Below are 18,276 nucleotides of genomic sequence, written 5' to 3' on the forward strand. Positions count from 1 at the left end.
TAAACATTATTTCTTTTTTTTTTTTGTATACGTAATTTTGTTTATTAGGTGAGCTAGTAACTGCCTGAACTGAGCTAGCCATCAGCTAACTCCACCTCAGCTTGATACATGGCCTGTAATGTCTGTTCTCTTATGAATTACTGACAGTTATGAAGTGGTTGTTCTTTGGAGTGCTCTGGCTTCATGTCCTAGGTTCATGTGAGCCTACTGTTTCATTCGGAATCCAAATCTCTTTTTGTGTCTCCCCATATGAACTGATTACCTTACCAACCTAGAAAGCTAGATATCAAAAAGGTGATGAAGATGCCACTCCATGCTAGTTGGAATATTTTACAAAGAAGTGTTGCATATACCAGTCTAAGCCTTCGAAGTTCTCTTTTAGAAAGCTTCCGCCTCCAAGCACATTGAATTGCTATTACTGAAGTACGATATCTGTGGAAAAAGGAATAGGCTTTCCTCATCCTCCAAGCACCCTTCATTCACAACAAACAAACAACCGAAAAGTCAGTAGCCAAAAAATTCTTTCATACACACTAAACAAACGATTAAGATGTTCATCAGCTACAAGTCAACTCAAATGCATATAAACAGAAGCTAAGGTACAACGAACAGACTAAGTACTTGAAAGAGTATTATTTACAACAAATAGAACATGCAACCATGTTTTCATCCTCCAACAAAGGAGAACCAATTAAAATTTTGTATTTTGCAAGTAATAAAGCATTTATGTGTTATCTTATAAGTGCCAACTTGATAAGAAAAATGAAGATTGGGAGACAGAAAAGCAAAACAGATCTGATATTATTACCATACTTTTGCTAACTACCTGATCTTGAAATTTGAAGCAATTTTTTTTCTTTAAATATTCTCCCTGTGTTTCATTCTCTTTCTAAGTCTGCCCACCTATCTAGGCTATTAGAACAATATTTCCACGGCCTTATTGTAAAAGCAGGAGAATACAACACATTGATATAATCATCAAGATAGAAACTTACCCAAAAAAAAAGTTCAGGTTAATGATTTCCCAGAGATGAAAACGTGGTTAAGGCAGTACTCAATTGTTTTCGTAATACATCTAAATATCTAATCATAGCATGAAAATTTTCAACTATAATGAGAATGTCAAGACAAGAAGGAGCATCACTCTCAGTGCTACAAAAGATTGAAGGCATGACACACTTGAAGAACATGAAGTGAGGATAAAACATAAGCATCAGGAGAACATGCCAAAACTACATAAAAAATGTTTTAAAAATAAAATAGATGCAGTAGCCAGAAACAATTAAGAAAAATGGTTACTAGCAAAAATGATTACTGACAATTCATCTGCTACCTTGTTCCTGCCAAATACAAACAGAAACCCAACACACACACACGATGCTCACCCTAATCCCAGATAAGGGTTCCCTCCCAAAGGGATCAGTTACACCCAAAACTCAGCCATAACCCCAAATTACTCTCCCGACTCTTATTTATACCCATTCCCAGATCAGTCCATTGGACCCGATCTGCTACCCAGACTCAGAGACAAGGTACAAAAAGAGGGCTAATCACCAAAAATGAATCAGCAAACTATAAATATAAGAGAATAAGGCCTTACAAATGCATGCGATACAATATGTCACTCAGCCTCACTCCACAAACCACAGCATACATCCAATCACCAGCCGTCCACAAACGCCTACCAAATGTATACAATCCCTACACGAGCAAATAAGCCTGGGCACCGGGCCAGGTACCCGGTACCCAGCTCGGCTCGGGAACGGGCCCGGGCCTTAAAAATTTCAATTTCGGGCTTATTGTGTCGGGCCCAGCCCAGCCCAGTAATTACCGGGTCGGGCTCGGGCCCGCGTCTGTAATTGTCAGGGGCCCGATAAGCCCGACAATATTTTTCTTTAAAAAAAAAAAGAACTTGGCTTAGGTCTTAGGGTTTTCTTTTCTTCGCCCTTCAAAGACTCACTCCGCAGTCCCCACTCGGCCACTCCCCAGAGGAAGAACAGAGAAAGAAAAAGTGAGAAGAAGGGGCTCGCAGAGTTGCAGCCCCGGAGGATGCAGGGAGAGCGGCCGGAGAGCGGCAGCGTCGGCGAGGAAGGGTCTCGAGTCCCAGAGGAGGAGGCGCTGGCCAGTACGTGACAAGAGTCTTGACCAAAAAGTTTTTTCTTTTTTTCCACTCCCTCTGTGAGAGGAGCGAGTTGCCTACCTCCTCGTCACCCATCAGCTGCCTCCTCCGGTCCTCCCCATCGGATGCCTCCTCTGGTTCTTCAACTTTTAGGAAGGGTGATGGGAAGAACACAAACGGTTCAAGGTGCTTCAAACTTGTGGCGTTGTCATCTCAGACGTATCTAGCTGTCGAGCAAGGATCTAACAAAAGCCTAGGTGTCTGGAGATCCTCCCTGCACAATTTCAGAATTTTTGAAGTTCATGGGAGAAATCTATACATTTTTTAAGTACCGTCTGTCTTCAAGAAGCCAGCTGCGGACTGCTTCCCCATTTCTGTTCATATTTGGGAATTATTGCACCGGTGATTCGTTTCAAGTTTTCAACATTATCCTTACTTTGTAACATCTGTGAACTCAATTAATATGTGAAATGTGTTATTCTTATTAACTATGAGAGACGATTGGGCTGAAGAATCACCTATCCTCTGTTGTGGAAGAACCAGGGAGCGTTACAGCAAGAAAACCCGGCCCTGCTCGGCAATAATCGGGTCGGGCCGGGCCTCGGGCATACACTCAAGCCCGAGGCCTGACCTGGTTAGAAACGGGCCGGGTCTCGGGCTGGCCTGATGGCAATAACGGGCTTGCATTTGAACATTCCGGCCCGGCCTGATGCCCAGCCCTACGAGCAAACCACACCCAATACACTGGGAAGGCTAGGAAAAAGGTAAGAGCTTGGACTCGACCTCCAACTCTGGAAGTCTTCGGCCAGTCTCACAAACTCAATGGCCGTAGCCCCAAACCACCCGGAACCCATGTGACTATAGGGTCAAAGGATAGTCTCACAGGCCGGTTCCTTTCCCAGCGACTACTCCCCCCTTTAAAAAAGACACCTTGTCCTCAAGGTGTCAGAAGAGTTCTCTTTGTGGTTCGGCACCCTTTTCAATTGTCATTTGCTGAGCACTTGATGACTTTCTTCTACAGCTGTTAGTTCGCTTGTTAGTTTGAGTCTCAATCCACACAATAGGGTACCTGAAAGTTTCAGTTTGAATCCCACAAAATGATCGTTCCCTCTCGAGAACCTCTGCCACCAGGTAAAAGTTTCCAATCAGCTTCTATTGTTGACATTCCCCTAGAGAAATAGGTCCACCTGCTGCAACACGCAAGAGCTGCCTCCAAATCACCAACCACAACAATTGGTGTTAAGGATGAATATCCAATCATTTTCTGTCGCATTTGTTTTTGGTCCCAAGTCTCCCAGCCAACGACCAGCATCAAAAGAATCAGAATGGATGGCAGCAAAATGAGATGAAGGTCACGAACTTGATCACCCAGAAAGGAAGATAGATTTGTCAGCTCATCTCTTGTTAACACATTTAGGAAATTTGTGAATGTATCCCCATTGCATTTCTTTGTTATTATATAAGGCCCGAATTTGATTGCTTCACTAGCGTCATTCACTGATCCATTTATTCCAGCTGTCCTTTCAAACTGTTTCATGCTCCACAGACCAAACTCAGAATCAAATAGCCTAGAATGACCAGATTGTCTGACAAAATTTACAAGTGCCTCTGAAAATCGTTTCCCATTCCGTGGCAAAATTCTATAGGCACGATTTTCACAAAAGAGAAAACCACTTACTAAGCTGCTAACCAACAGGAACATGGGCCTTCAGAGGCGATTAAACTCTGCACAGTTAGTTGTAAAACTCAAACTATTGACTGAAAATTCCAGTCCTCCTTCAACGTATATCTTAATGACATGATTAGCAGTGAGATAGACTGGGATGCTACCAGTACCAACAGGAAGCTTTTCATCTTCAGAAGGGAGGGGCATGTTATGAAATGAACAGATTCCCATCAAGCATCAAAACCATCTATCAGTGTCTAGTGCTATACACGCTCCCTTCCATACTAAGTCCCTCAGCCCTAGCTTTTCAATCCAAAGCCCATGCAACCATTCTCTAAATTCCCACTGTCCTATGCAATTACTTGCGCACCAACATGAGTTGTAATGGTCATTGTCTTCACCTAGAAAACTGGATAAGTAATTGATATCCTCAATTTCTTTCATTCTCTTCAACGCCATGAAGTCCAAGCCCTGTGATGCTCGTTTTTGCTCATACACAATATTCCAAATGCATCCCATCTCTTCTAGTGGAATGTGTGCTGACTTGGCCTTGTATGCTGATTCTAGGACAATGGATAGTAGAAGGCGTTTTTCTATAGTCAAAGTTATGGGAGTACCTCGATCATCATACTCAAGCAACTCATGCTCAATTGAAACATCAAGGTAAATAACGTGCATTCCCAATCTACTATACAGTATACACTCTGTCATTAAATTTCTCCTGCAATGAGTAACAATTTTGTTAAAAATTGAAGACAGGAAAGTAGCTACCTTCCAATAACAACTCAATATAGCCTAGGAAGTAGAGAACAGGGAGGCGATTTTGACATCTGCCAATTATCCTTCAGCATTTCCAACATTTCCCCACTCTTCAACATGTACCAAGACAATTGTTGACTTCACAGAGATGTCATCCATGCAAAAGTCAACTCCAAATTCAAACTGCAACCAAATTTCCTTGAGTAAGAAAAGCTGTATCTGGGTTGGAACTTTGTTTGGTGGAGCGTTAATGCATAATAACATCAATGCTCAAAGAAATCCTTCTCTATTGTATGAGATGAGTAAAAAGGAATATAGTTGTATGGCTAAAACTGGTTGTGCATCAGCACTGCCGAGTGGCACACTTCCTCACATTCTTGGCCACTAACCCATCGCTCGTGAGCATTAGTTCCAAAGTCCATATCTCTTCTATAGCTGAATGGAAACAGGGTGGCAATTTTCATTCCATTCCAAAACACCAGGGGTGTTGTATTCTTGCAGAAATCACTTTATATTTTTCCCTAATAACAGCTGTTGAAAATTATCACTCAAAAGCATAGTCAGCACATGAACAACATAACCATACATTCGCCACTTTTCCATTTCTCTTGTGTAGCACTCAGACAAAATCCAGCATGCACACCAAAGTCCCAACTGATTGCTTCTCCCTCCACATTCAGACCTCTTGGTGATGTATCAGGTGCAATTAATGCAACATCCTCGATAGGAGCTGCACGTTGAGCCCCAGACTTGATGATAAAGTTCTCATCTGAACATGTAAGTCGAGACAACCAATAGAGCACAGGGAGCTTCTGAGAGTCCGGAGAAGGAGGGAAGTAGATATAGAAGGTCATAGAGCAGCCGAGTGTTGGACTGAAACGGCGGTACCTCTTGTTGTAACCCCCAAAAATCTTGGAGCTACCAATCTTCGTCAATCCTTCCATTTCCAGCAGAAGATATCTCGAGGATTCATAGAACCCTAAACCTCCCTCTCTTCCTATGTCCAATCCACTCAACGCCCCACCAGCCATGGGGGTTGGTCGTTCGTAACTTGTTGGTTTCCCACTTTTGTGAGCATGTTTTGGGAGTTTCCCTCATTTCACCCATGGTCTTATGTTTGATCTTATTTGCAGGGCTATTGCCATAAGAGCTATGCAGTAGTCCTCCAACAGGCTCTTCTTACTCATGAGTTCAGTCCAAACGTCTATGATTATCCTCCAAATCCCCTGGCTTTATCTGCCCTATTCATTTCACTCATGCACCATACCCTTTGTGCAAGGGTTTCTCGACTCCCTCCCCATCCACAAGAGAATTCCCAATTCCGTCAGGGTTGCCTAAACATATCGACACAGTGGCCAAACCAGCCATGAGGGTTTTCCTGGTTGCAATACGCGCTTTCATCCTTGCGTAAGGCTGCAACTAATGTTATCCGTATCGTACGATACGGACGCGTATCGTACGATACGTATCGTATAGGTCGAAGAAACCTATACGATACGTGTTTGATAAGCGATACGCGTCCGTATCGTACGCGTATCGTCCGTATCGTGCAATACACCCCCGTATCGTACGATACGGGTTAAAACACATTTTTTTAATTTTGAAAGTTTAAACACTCCTCCCTCTCTCTCTTCTTATATTTAAAGACTCCAAGAGACATAGGAGGGAGAGATTTTGCTCATTTTCATAAAAAATAACCGAGGATTCATTAATTTGAGAGATATTATCGTTGAATCATGAAAGATGATAACTATATGTTTTAAACTGTGATGTAATCTAAGTCCTAAAACTCCAAGTCCTAAGATTCTATAAAATTTTCAAGTTTAAAATTGTGATGGATGCTTATTATGTTATTTTGTATATCTAATTTCTTATTTTTGAATGTGTTGTTGATAATTTGATATACATGAATGTTTCTTATGAATGATGATCTTTTTTATATTTGAATACTTTTTTCTTGGTTTCTATTTTTTTGTTCATTTTTTCAGATTTTTAATGATTTTTCTCTATTTTTTCTGATTTTTAAATATTTTTTAAAATTAAAAAATTAATTTTACGATACGCTACGCTACGTTTGCGATACATTACGATACGGCGTATAGGTCGGCCCGACCGATACACGATACGCTATGCCTTTTATAACATTGGCTGCAACCAAAGCGCCCTGGCGCTCCACCAACAACTCCTCTCTTGAGGGAGCTGTTTCTCCTGCAACTTGTCCATCCCGACACAAAGATTCCATAGAAACGTCAAAAAAATGGTGTGTACATTGTCTTTTTAATGTTGGCTAGGACAATGCCCCCATAGCCTAATCGATGCTCACCAAAACTGACAATGGCTATCTCCAGCATGAATGGACAGGGGCGGAAACTGAAAAGAGGTATGGACCAGTTCTTACAGGGTAACAACGGAATCTTTGATTTCCATCCATGTCGATTCATGCTGGAGACAGCCATTGTTGATTTTGGTGAGCACCAGTCCCCCCTGCATGAACTGATCTATACCTCTTTTGGCAGCATCAGCAATTTCTTGGCGATTTTCCTGTAGGTCCTCTTCTTCGTTGCTTGTTATCGCTTGCTTAATGAACTCCTCATGAGGAGGTTCGTTGTTGCTATCGCGAAACGCGAGCAAATAGAAGATCTATTTAGCCGTCTCTTCATCTCGAGGGACCGGCGCTATGGTTGCTTGGTGCATCGTTTGCTTTAGTATCCATGTATAGAATCTCTGAGGTATTCTCTGTTTTGTTCCCTGTTGAGCAATTGTTCCAACAAGTCACTGAAAGCCTTCTATCCAGTCATCATCATCCCCAATCTCCGATCAATGGATTCCAAGGACTGCTCAATCTTCCCAAAGCTCCTTTCCATCGCCTCCAGATGATTGACCATCATTTGGCACTCTTCATCGATTGTTTGCGAAAGGATTCAAGAGTTGTGAGATCCTCAATAGTAGACATTATGAAGAGGGTGGTCCAGCTTGGTGAGAAAGATGACTGGCTCTGATACAAATTGATAGCGTTTGTTACCTTGTTCCCACCAAATACAAACAGAAACCCAACACACGCACACGATGCTCACCATAATCCCATATTAGGGTTCCCTCCCAGAGGGATCAGTTACACCCAAAAGTCAGGGATAAAATGAGAATTTGGAAAATACTATTAATAATACGAAACCCGATAATAGAAAATGAACGCATATCATAGTGAGCAACAAAAGCTTTTAGAGAAAGTAAACAAATAGAAACAAATTGCAGTATTTGATATTTTGCACATACGGAATATAAAACTGAAATGTGCATATGTGTGCACGCATAGGTTGTGTTGCATGTGCGTGTTTTCCTCTATGTATACAGATACAGGAAGAGGGAACAATAGTAACAAAGGGGTGAGAATGTAGAAAGAAAACAAAGTTTAAAAGTTAAATTAAATTAGTTATCTCTACTCTATAATTACTAAGATATCATTTTTATCATTTATGTAGTTAATTTTTTCATGTTTTCTTATTATATTTTGATTTATTTTTTAACTAATTTTCAACATTATTTTCTTTTAAAAAAAATTGCAGAGATTTTTTTTGAGAAAAACAAGGTTGCCAAAAATTTACATGAGAAAATGACATAATGATTAGAGTTCCTCACTCTAATCCCCCAGGAAAAACACCAGAAAGCAAGAACAGAAGGGGAAAATACAGAAAAAGAAGGGAGATTGGATAACAAAAGGGGAATTAGGGTTTTTAATCAACAATTAGCCCTAAACAAAAGAAATAGACCGTTTCAAGAGGCCTAACCCTTAGATCCGAATTGGATCTTGGGTCCAATAACTAAGAAGATCCAAACCCAAAAATAACATCAATGTTCAAATAAACCTAAACAGATTCGAATATAAGAAACGATCTGCTCAAAACTATACTGCGTCAGCAAAGTTGTCTTTTAAAACCTGAGAACCATTGTGACAATTATATACATACACACACACACACATATATATATATATATAGTGTGTGTGTGTATAAGAATGCAAATGCAAAAAAGGAAGTATACATTGCAATATCTATGTCCTGGCAATCTTTTGAGAACATTGGTATATTTTGTCAGTATTTTCATATATAGAGATACTTTGCAATAAAAACATGCTGTCTCAATATAACGTTTACATTTTATGACCATGGGACAAATATGAGGTACATTTCCTTGTGGCATGCGTTCACGAAGTGCGGACATGTTTCTTTTTTTTTTTCCTTTTTTCGGAACTCTGAAACAAGACATTTTTTTGTGTGTCTGCGTGCATTGAAGCACAGTTTTACTAATAATGGATATTTACATTTCTAAAAGTCTATAGGAATCAAACTAGTTTAATTTGATTAAAATTTCAAATGCCTTAGCATCTTACTCAAGAACTAAGGAAAGAAACAATGCACTACTGGGTTATGTATCAGATTGAGGTTTTGTTTCAATATCAAGATTCTGAATCATACTTAACCAGTTGCACTACCACCCCACTCACAGATGCTAATTGGCCCTATTGCTAACAGCATGTAACTTTTTATCATCCTCAGATGTAGACTTTTTACCTTTTCCCAAGTACTCTTTCTTGGTGAAAGTTTCCATTTTATGATTTCTAATTTTTTTCCTCCCCTAAAATTTTCAGCAAATTCTTGCTACATTTTTCTGATGTCATGAGAAACCAATAGGATATCGCTAATTCTGGTTACTAGAGTTTATGACATCACATAATCTATATAGACCATAAGTATGGATGGCAGCCAATTTTGCCAGAAAAAGAAAGAAAAAAGGCGTCCATGAAGGAAATAAAATTCAGAAATTGCCAAACCCAGAAAAAATAGCAATAAAAGCAATCAATAATAGCCACACAATAAAATAAACGACTTAAACAATGTCATGCTAAGAGCACCAATCTGCCTAAATGCTGGCAAAAATTTAATGTTTCTGAAGGCATCAAATAACTAAAAGCTAATCATCATATAGAACCAAAACTGAAACTAGTTAGCATGTCACCTAACTGACATGGATACGGCAATTTAGCCGCTGTGCACATGTCAACATGCTGACATGTGGGCATGGGAACAGCAACACACTTGGACATGGTTTCTTAAAAAAACATATTATTTTTTGCATTTTTTTATATTAATTTTATCGTTTTGTATATTATTTTTGCATATTAAATATTAATTATCCAAAATGTATTTTTCACTTGTTTCACATTTTTCTCACCTGCTTTTTATTGTGAAATTTTGCACACACATACATGTATATGCATATGTACTTTTTGGCTTCCCTGTATCCATAATTTTGCCGTGTCCATATCCACTTCCCTATACCCGTACCAGACTACCAGTATCCGTGTGACTTAGCTTGTCACAACTGCGGAAACCAAAGGGATGATGCAGTAAACTGTTTGTTGAGAGTCAAGACAACAACCTGAATCAGTGTAGCCGCTCTTTGCTCCTTTACAAATAGGAATTTTTGGCGCACAGACAAAGCACGAATACAGGCTTGTACGACAAGAACAGATGAATAAACTTGCAAATAGGCATTCCTGAGCAAGTAACCACGAACATATTTCTGAATTACAATGGATGCAAAATATTTTCTCTTAGCCACATAAATGCTTCGTGCAACAAAACCTGCAAGATGAAAGACAGCAAATTCATGCTCTTCTCATAAATGATCCAGGAGAAAAGAAAAACAGGTATCTTGAAGCAGCATGACTATCTTTTTGTTTAACTACAAAGACAGAAAATTGTTTCAACCATTGTCATAAATATCTTTCCCAGGTATTATTCAACGAGTTATTTTTCCCAAGAAAATCTCAAGTGTCCACAAAATTAAAAAATATATAAAGATTAAGGCACACACAGACATATATATATATATATATATATATATATATATATATATAAAATTAATACTTTTTTAATTTTCTACAAACTTATCAATAAGTATTCAAAATAGTTTTTAAAATTTTAATGTAAAAATGGAAATATACACTGGAAATACATTAAAAATAATTTTCATAAAAAATAGAAATACATCACAATGACATTATGATGTTACAGCAAGAAATATTTTCATGTGATCATTTGACAATATCATAAGATTTCCAAATAAAATGTCTTTCCTCTTCGTGGTGACAAAAATGCAATACTTGCAAAAATATGTGCATATCAATTTGTGACTATCGATCCAACTCAAAATGGTACAGGTGCAAATGGAGCTAAAAGGAGGTGTAACATAAAAGGGAGCATACCACGACATGCAGCTTGAAGCTTAATGGCAGCAGATTTCTTCAACATAAAGTCTTTGTATGCAACAAATGTACGCCAACACCCTTGGATAACTTTCGCTGCATTATCCAAGACCTCAGCGCGTTTACCATCCAAAACAGCAATTTGGCCAGCTCTAAGAAAAGCTTTACTTCTACCCAGCTGCAAATGTTTTTAATTATTGCAAGGTCAATCAGTAAAAAATATGGAAGAATTTAATAGTAAGAGCAACTTGATACCCCAGAATGTTTTTTAATTGAATGAACCTGAACTTACTTGGTAATTTTCAAGTCCCAGCTTTCGAAGAAGCTTGTCTGCCACATCCTTTTCATCATAACTGATAGAAGGTTTTATACAACATAAGTTCTATGTGTGGTAGCAGTACAATGAAACCAGAACTCATTTAAATGAAGGATCTAGACATGACAACAACAGAACAAATACATCATACATGAGCTTGATTGGACAAGCCAGCAAACACAATCTTGGTACATCAGCACATGCAAATAGATGACATACATACAAGGGAGTGACAAGCAGCTATCAGAGACAATCAAAGGCAATAACCACTACCCATACATGTCTGCATATACATGTGCACATAGATACATACTCATAAAGCACCATAGCATCAAGAAACCAAAAAAAAAGAAAGAAATGTCCAGAAGATGCATAGAGATGCAAGTATAAAACACAGTAAATAAAAATACATAAAAATAATGACAAGAATATGTACAGGTACGATTACACAAATGCATGAGATCATGTTGCATAGACACTCAGACAAGAGCATCATAATAATGTGAAACCAAAAAAAGAACTGAACATGCATTACACCTGAGACAGAGAGATGGGAGAGAGAGAGAGAGAGAGAGAGAGTCTGTATGTGTGTTAATAACGTGAATCAAAAAAAGAAAAAAACAAAACATGCATTTGCGTGTGTATGCCTGAGACAGAGATAAGAAGGAGTGTGTGTGAGAGAGAGAGACAGAGACAGAGACAGAGACAGAGATAGGACCATCTAAACTCTTTTAAACGATATACAGAATGCAGCACAGAAAAAGAAGATCGATTTGATTTTGATAGGTGATTTAAGAATAGAAAAGGGGCTGAAGGGACAGAAAGGCAGTTGGCATGACACAATCATCACAAAGTTTACGATCTCAATTAGTAGCCAAGACATTTTTACTGATAAATTTAGTTTTTAGCAACACATGAACAAAAGATCCAATTTATTTATAAGAAATTGTGCTGTAAACAGCCTACAAAATGACACAAATTCAGTACCATACACAATAACGCTAAGTTCATCAAGATATTAATCATTCTACAATTTCTGGTCATGTAAAAGGAAACTTACAAAAGTTCAAGCATTACCTTCCATCCAGAAATTCTGGGCCCAGAATTCCAAATCGGTCCAAAAATTCTGCATAAGTCCTCCTGGTTGGGTAACCAGCAAGACTTATCCGCACAGCTTCAAGAACACCCTGGCAAGGAGGAGGAAAAAATGTAGTCTCATGGTAAAAAGAAACTAAGTCATCATCATCCAAAGAAAGAGTAGCTGTAGCATGTCAAAAGAGCCAGAAATTGTTGGAGCAGTAAAAGTTATAGATTTGTCATAGATAATTAAAAGAAAATGATGCAAGATCAACGTAATAAACCACAAAAAAAGGATATGAAAAGAAAAGCAATGTAACAACTCTATCCGATCAATAATCCCACCAAATATCCAAAGCATGCACATATCCAATGGAGGAATAACGTCAATGAAGGTAAAAAACAACTCCAGCAAGTAAATAACTGCGTCATTTCTAGACAGATAGCTATTATTTTGCCCTCACATTGTCCGTAACGAGTCACAACAAAAGTAGAAGAACACCACAGAAGTAAGTCCACCGTGTCATTTCTAGACAGATAGCTATTATTTTGTCCTCACATTTTTTTAACTTAAAACAGATTTTGTAACATTGTCCTAAAACATTTGCATCAGTTGATCAGCTTGTATACTAGCAAGGGATTTCAAAAGTACTACAACGTTTGCATTTTATCCTTCACCTAACACTTTTTACAATGCATACATCAACAACCCACTAATTCAGACTGCAACATTTATGCCTCAAGCATATTAACACATACACCTCGTTTTTTCCATGTGTTACACTTCGAAGCAATGCAAGTTAGTTTGAAATATAAATGAATTCCAAGCATTATTAGTATTGATATGCAAGTTACATGCTTCATAACGCATTTCCTAACTCCTAGTCGTCCAAGGAAACTTCAATATACTTCTACCATCAGCTTTTCAATTCACCAAATATACAATAAGCCAGAGCACTAGAGATCTCTAATGCTTTAAAAGGAGAGCAAACAGCCTATCCAAAGTCATCATGCTTAGTTCCTTAAAATTACATTCACCAAACTTTTGCACTGATCCTATCAAGATCAAGATGTTTATGCTGATTTGGAGAGAATCACCTTTTGAGCCAACCTTTCAAGAAAAGAAGAACCATTCTTATTAGTTCAAAAACTTGATGTCTAACTTCTTGATTGTCGAAGAAAACCAGACTCAGAGAACTCAAGGATCCAAAAGTTAATTTTCACATAATTGACAATGTAAATATGTGTAAAAGGTCAGTTTACAAATTAGGAAATTGAAAAAACAAATTCATGTTGTATGACCAACAGATTTGCATGGTATGTGCCAACAAGAAAATCACACCCCACTAAATTTTGATTCGACTGCATTATTGTGAGTTTATATGATAGCTCTATCATTTCAATATGACATACAAGTTGTTTCAATGTCATGAAAATAATATAATCAACGCAAGGAGAAAAGGCTGTCAAAGTTTTTTCTGAAGTAAAGAAATGATACTAACTCAATCAGCAAAGATCAGAGTTTCATTTTCATCTCAATATCTGCCTTGATTGGAAAGGCTTAATACAATCATATAGATGTGGAAATGGCATCTTACCATGCTATCTTTAATGAATCAGAAGAATCGGATGTTAAGACTACAAAATATCAATAATCAACAATCCAAGAACACAAAGCATGCAAAATAAGTAATTAACCAGATCAAGTTTAGTTTAACTTTAATGAATCAGAGTAAATACAGCTAAATGGAAAAGGTTTAAATGTGGTACGTCTCTCTGAAGCTGTCATATGGGCATGGACAAGTTTATTTAGTTACTTTTAAGTCTGTTCATCTTACCATTCATTTACAAACGAAACAAAAGAAACCAAAAAAAAAAAGAGTGTTCCAAATTCATGGCAAATTTGGAAGCTGGACTAACATGCCTCGGGTGTGTTGACTGCACCAGACACCATCACAGACATGTCTGGGCTGTCTCTGAAGCCACACTTATGTCTAAGCATGTCGACACTGGTGTGGCTCCTCTGTAGAGGTGTCTGTGACTCATAGCACTGAAGGTGGATGATGTTAGTGTACTCAGAAAAATGGTGACTGATGATGGGGCATGCTGTTGGATATGGTTCTACAAGCACGAAATTAGTGGTAGTTGTTGCAATGATAACGCTTTCCCCCTACCCAAGAAAAAAAAAATATAGTGGAACATGATAATGTGTTCAAGACTGATGATGGATATGCTGTTAGAGATGGTTCCACAAACATGACAACAAGGTTTCCCAACATCACAACAATAGCGGTCATCACAGCTCACAATGCAAGGATAAACTGCTAAGCATTAAAAAGAACCACCAATATTGTGACGCATTTTATTGGTCACATATAAGAAACTGGAAAAGAAAATGCTGCATTGCATCCAAAGTAAATCTAGGTAGTCATGAATAAGAAGCCAAAACAAAATACAAAGTGACAGCACCTTCAACATAGGACACTTACCCCACATCGCAACTGATGGAGTACGCTCTGATTCTCAAATTTCTGAGGCAGACTATAAGAGTTTGGTTTAATACAGCGAACATAGTGAGGCTCTGTAGACTTCAATGTTTCCATCAATGCTTGAAGTTGTTGCTGCAAAAAGGTATTATAGATTAAAATCATTGTTTATGTAAAAAGCATACATCACTAAAATATCAGGGCAAGTGACAAGCTACATCCAAAAAATATAAACAAACAAATGGACATTCATATATCTGATTATACAAGAAAGGCTTTACAGAAGCCACTGAAATAGCAAATATTTTTAACTCGGACTCTGCATTACCAAAAAACTGAATTTAAATGTCAAAAGTAATATTGCCAAAAAGCAAGGTTGCATAAATATCATAGACAACAAACAAACGTGAACCTCATAGCACACTTGTGTTTTCCAGATTATAATGCCGCTCATTGATGACGAAAATTTTTTCCAACTTAGAGAACAAGCATGCTATACACCTATGCATGTAATTATAAGGATAAGAAAGCAGTGGGAAAAGAGACAGGAGAAAAGTAAGATAGCGCTAATCTTTGATAAGTTTATGAATAACTATGGTATGGACAAGCTTGCAGAAGTTGGCAGCAATTATAACAAGAGTAAAACATCCGACTACAGCAGAAACCACCAGCAAGCATCTCAAACCCTGAACAAATAACTCGATGATAATTGACAAGGGGGGCAAAAAGATATGGTGTAAATAAAGGTTCTTAAATAGACAATTATTTATATGATATATTGGATGCATTTGTCAGTTATGAACAGTGCATATATGAATATCAAACAGTTTAAAATGAATTACAGTAAATACCTTGAATTTAGTAGCAACTGATGAGAATTTGTAAGACGACTTGGAAGATTCTTCCGGTAATGAAGGGAAAAGTCCAGCAATAAAAGTGCACTTTGATGATGACATTAGGTTGTGATGCTCCACAACAACATAATCCCGATTCTTATCAAGAAAAGATTCAGTTTGATATGTCACCTACAAAGCCAAAGTGACCTTTAATAGTGAGAAAATGTCAGCATACTCCTATGTACTTCAATAAACTTAACAACAATGATCAGCAACAGAAGACCTACTTTGCCTGCATAGTGAGAGATAGTAAAATCAGTAGGTGAATACTTTGGCTTTTCAATCCTAGGGTTTCCACGAAAGCTTTGGAACAGCCTGGTAGAGAAACTCTCGTGTGTTGACTTCGGAAACATGCTGCAAAATCAGCATATAGCTTGAGGCACGCAAACACCGATAAGAAAAATACAGAAATACATATGAAAAAGTTTATAGTACCATGCTTCATTCAGTAGAGATATGATCCCAATAGGTTTCTGCATGTGAAAAGGCAAGAAAATAAATAAATAAGTATTAATAGAGAATCAAATAATGATATTGCAAAACCAAAGTAAACTAATTTCACAGTGATGGAGGTCCATAAGAAGGAAAAAAAATACTAAAATTCAAATGTCTTGCAATAATTCAACACTGTGCACATTGTATTTCTCGCACATTCAAATTTTCAACCAACATTCATCTCCCTCCAGCCATCTTTCATGTCCTTGAGCAACCAGCATTTATATATAACTCTCTACATTTTTTATAAATGGTCCACGCTGGAAGTATGTGGCCAACTGGTTAAAAAGCAGAATTTACATCTTCTCATCCATTGAGGAACCAAGAGGCTTTAACAAAACATAGACATTAGACAGCAAAACAGATCAAGTGCATAATCAAACTACTAACACCGATACAGTGCAGCTGCTAAAAATATGTTTCAGATGTGCTGGCACACAATATTCCTTAGTTCCTTCTAACTCCTAAGGCTATTGCTCCTGATGGACAATAAATAAGTCCAACATCTAGATCCATATCAAATTGTCAATTCATGTACACTGAAATAAAGTACCCTCGGTGTATGATATACATTGATTCAACGGACAACCCTTGCCAACTTTATTTTTCACATAAAAAAATAATAAAATAATAAAGTGTCCTAAAGTTTCTTAATCTCTATTTCTGCCAAGTTACTTGATGACATCAGCGTCTCCCTTCCTCATCAAGAAAATGCAAACATCAAGAGATGCCTTTCTAGCAGGCAAGAAGGTTCCCACAACTCTAATTATTCTCAACATCTGTTAAAAACTTAAAATGTAACCTTCCTATATATGAACGTCAATTTGTTGAACTAGCCAGTAACTAGCTGCTGACTTAATGGTAAGTGGGATTTTGGGCTGAAGGTTAGTTGATCGACAGTTAAATAAACTGACTGGCTAGTCGAGATTTTTACTACAAAGGACACCAAAAGGACTAGGAATTATCTTGTAAAGTACCAACACAAACTTTTGGAATTTAATAGGCATTTTAATCTCAAATTAATTGAAGATTAGGAGACTTATTTGCATTTAATATTGCAATGATGAAAAAACTAAGCAAATACATAATGCATTTGTGATGACAATGTTTGATGATTATTAGTAGTCTATGTAACATGAGCACATGTAATAGCATGCCGCACATGTGTCGATACACAAACTGGGACACAGGTGCAGCAACACAAGCAGGTGGGTTTTCTTATAAGGTATGGCTTAGACCAGGTCCAAAAGGTATGGCTTAGACCAGGTCCAAAATGCTACCTTTTAAAAAGAAACAAACTCTGGAAACTGCTCACAATTTAGGAAAGAGGGGAGGAAAAGAAAAAACTTTGCCTGCTGCTCATGATCCTAGAGAGAGAGAGAGAAAGAGAGAAATACCAACTGGTGTTGCTACAGCTGCACAAATGGTGCTCCATACAGCAAACACTGGACCACCAATGGAGAAGAAGCATTCCTCCATATGTTAACATGGTTAATACACGTCCCTAACAGTGTCCTTTTTTCTTTCCTCAAAAGACATGGGTTCTTGCAGGCACAGATAAAGATCATAATCACAAATGCCCAAAACATCCAATCACAACGGTCAAGAGGGGAATGAGAGGGAGGATGGGAGAATGCTTTCAATAGAGAGAGAGAGAGAGAGAGATTAGGAAGTTCCTAATCCTTTTAGTACTTAATTTTTGCTCATACTAAAAAAAGAAGCTCGAATTTTGAATTATGGTCACTAAAAACTGTTGCAAAAGGTGCCTTTGTGATGATACTTGGTAGGCCATGGTTTTTAGCAATGGAATGCACCTTTTTTTAGCGACACAAAATTTTAGGGAAAAAAAACATCCAACCACAGAGGTAGCGGGCTGTTTTCAATTTTTCTATGTATGTACGTATATGTGTGTATGTAAACAATCTAAATTCTACACTAAGTATATATCAAAACTTAAACAATCTCTATGTGTGTACACCCCCACATTTTTAGAATTTGTTGTGTCTGCACCGGCACCCATGTGACTTAGTACCTCTATCATAGTGAGGACAGCCTTGGAAATTGATGCAACCATCATGCCTGAAACTAACACATATACCCATGCGGTGGATCCTAACCCACTGATAGCCCACTTCAGATTGCACCTGACTATAAACCAGGATGCAAGGTTGTCCAAGACCATGGACATTAATATATT

General features: G+C 37.9%; 1 protein-coding gene across 2 annotated transcripts in view; it reads right to left on the bottom strand.

Moving 5' to 3' along the window:
• Positions 1 to 18,276, bottom strand: part of LOC116262932 (protein OPAQUE1) — a 61,600-nt gene that overhangs the window by 23,040 nt on the left and 20,284 nt on the right. For both annotated transcript variants that reach the window (XM_031642470.2, XM_031642471.2), the window contains exons 14-22: positions 16,020 to 16,057; positions 15,812 to 15,938; positions 15,540 to 15,713; positions 14,692 to 14,823; positions 12,203 to 12,312; positions 11,102 to 11,162; positions 10,810 to 10,987; positions 9,981 to 10,186; positions 354 to 473 (exon numbers count right to left, since the gene is read on the bottom strand). In XM_031642470.2, the coding sequence (XP_031498330.1) occupies positions 354 to 473; positions 9,981 to 10,186; positions 10,810 to 10,987; positions 11,102 to 11,162; positions 12,203 to 12,312; positions 14,692 to 14,823; positions 15,540 to 15,713; positions 15,812 to 15,938; positions 16,020 to 16,057 (1,146 nt within the window). The remainder of the gene's footprint in view (positions 1 to 353; positions 474 to 9,980; positions 10,187 to 10,809; positions 10,988 to 11,101; positions 11,163 to 12,202; positions 12,313 to 14,691; positions 14,824 to 15,539; positions 15,714 to 15,811; positions 15,939 to 16,019; positions 16,058 to 18,276) is intronic.

Source organism: Nymphaea colorata, chromosome 10, assembly GCF_008831285.2.
Source record: "Nymphaea colorata isolate Beijing-Zhang1983 chromosome 10, ASM883128v2, whole genome shotgun sequence".
In the NCBI taxonomy this organism is placed as follows: Eukaryota; Viridiplantae; Streptophyta; class Magnoliopsida; order Nymphaeales; family Nymphaeaceae; genus Nymphaea; species Nymphaea colorata.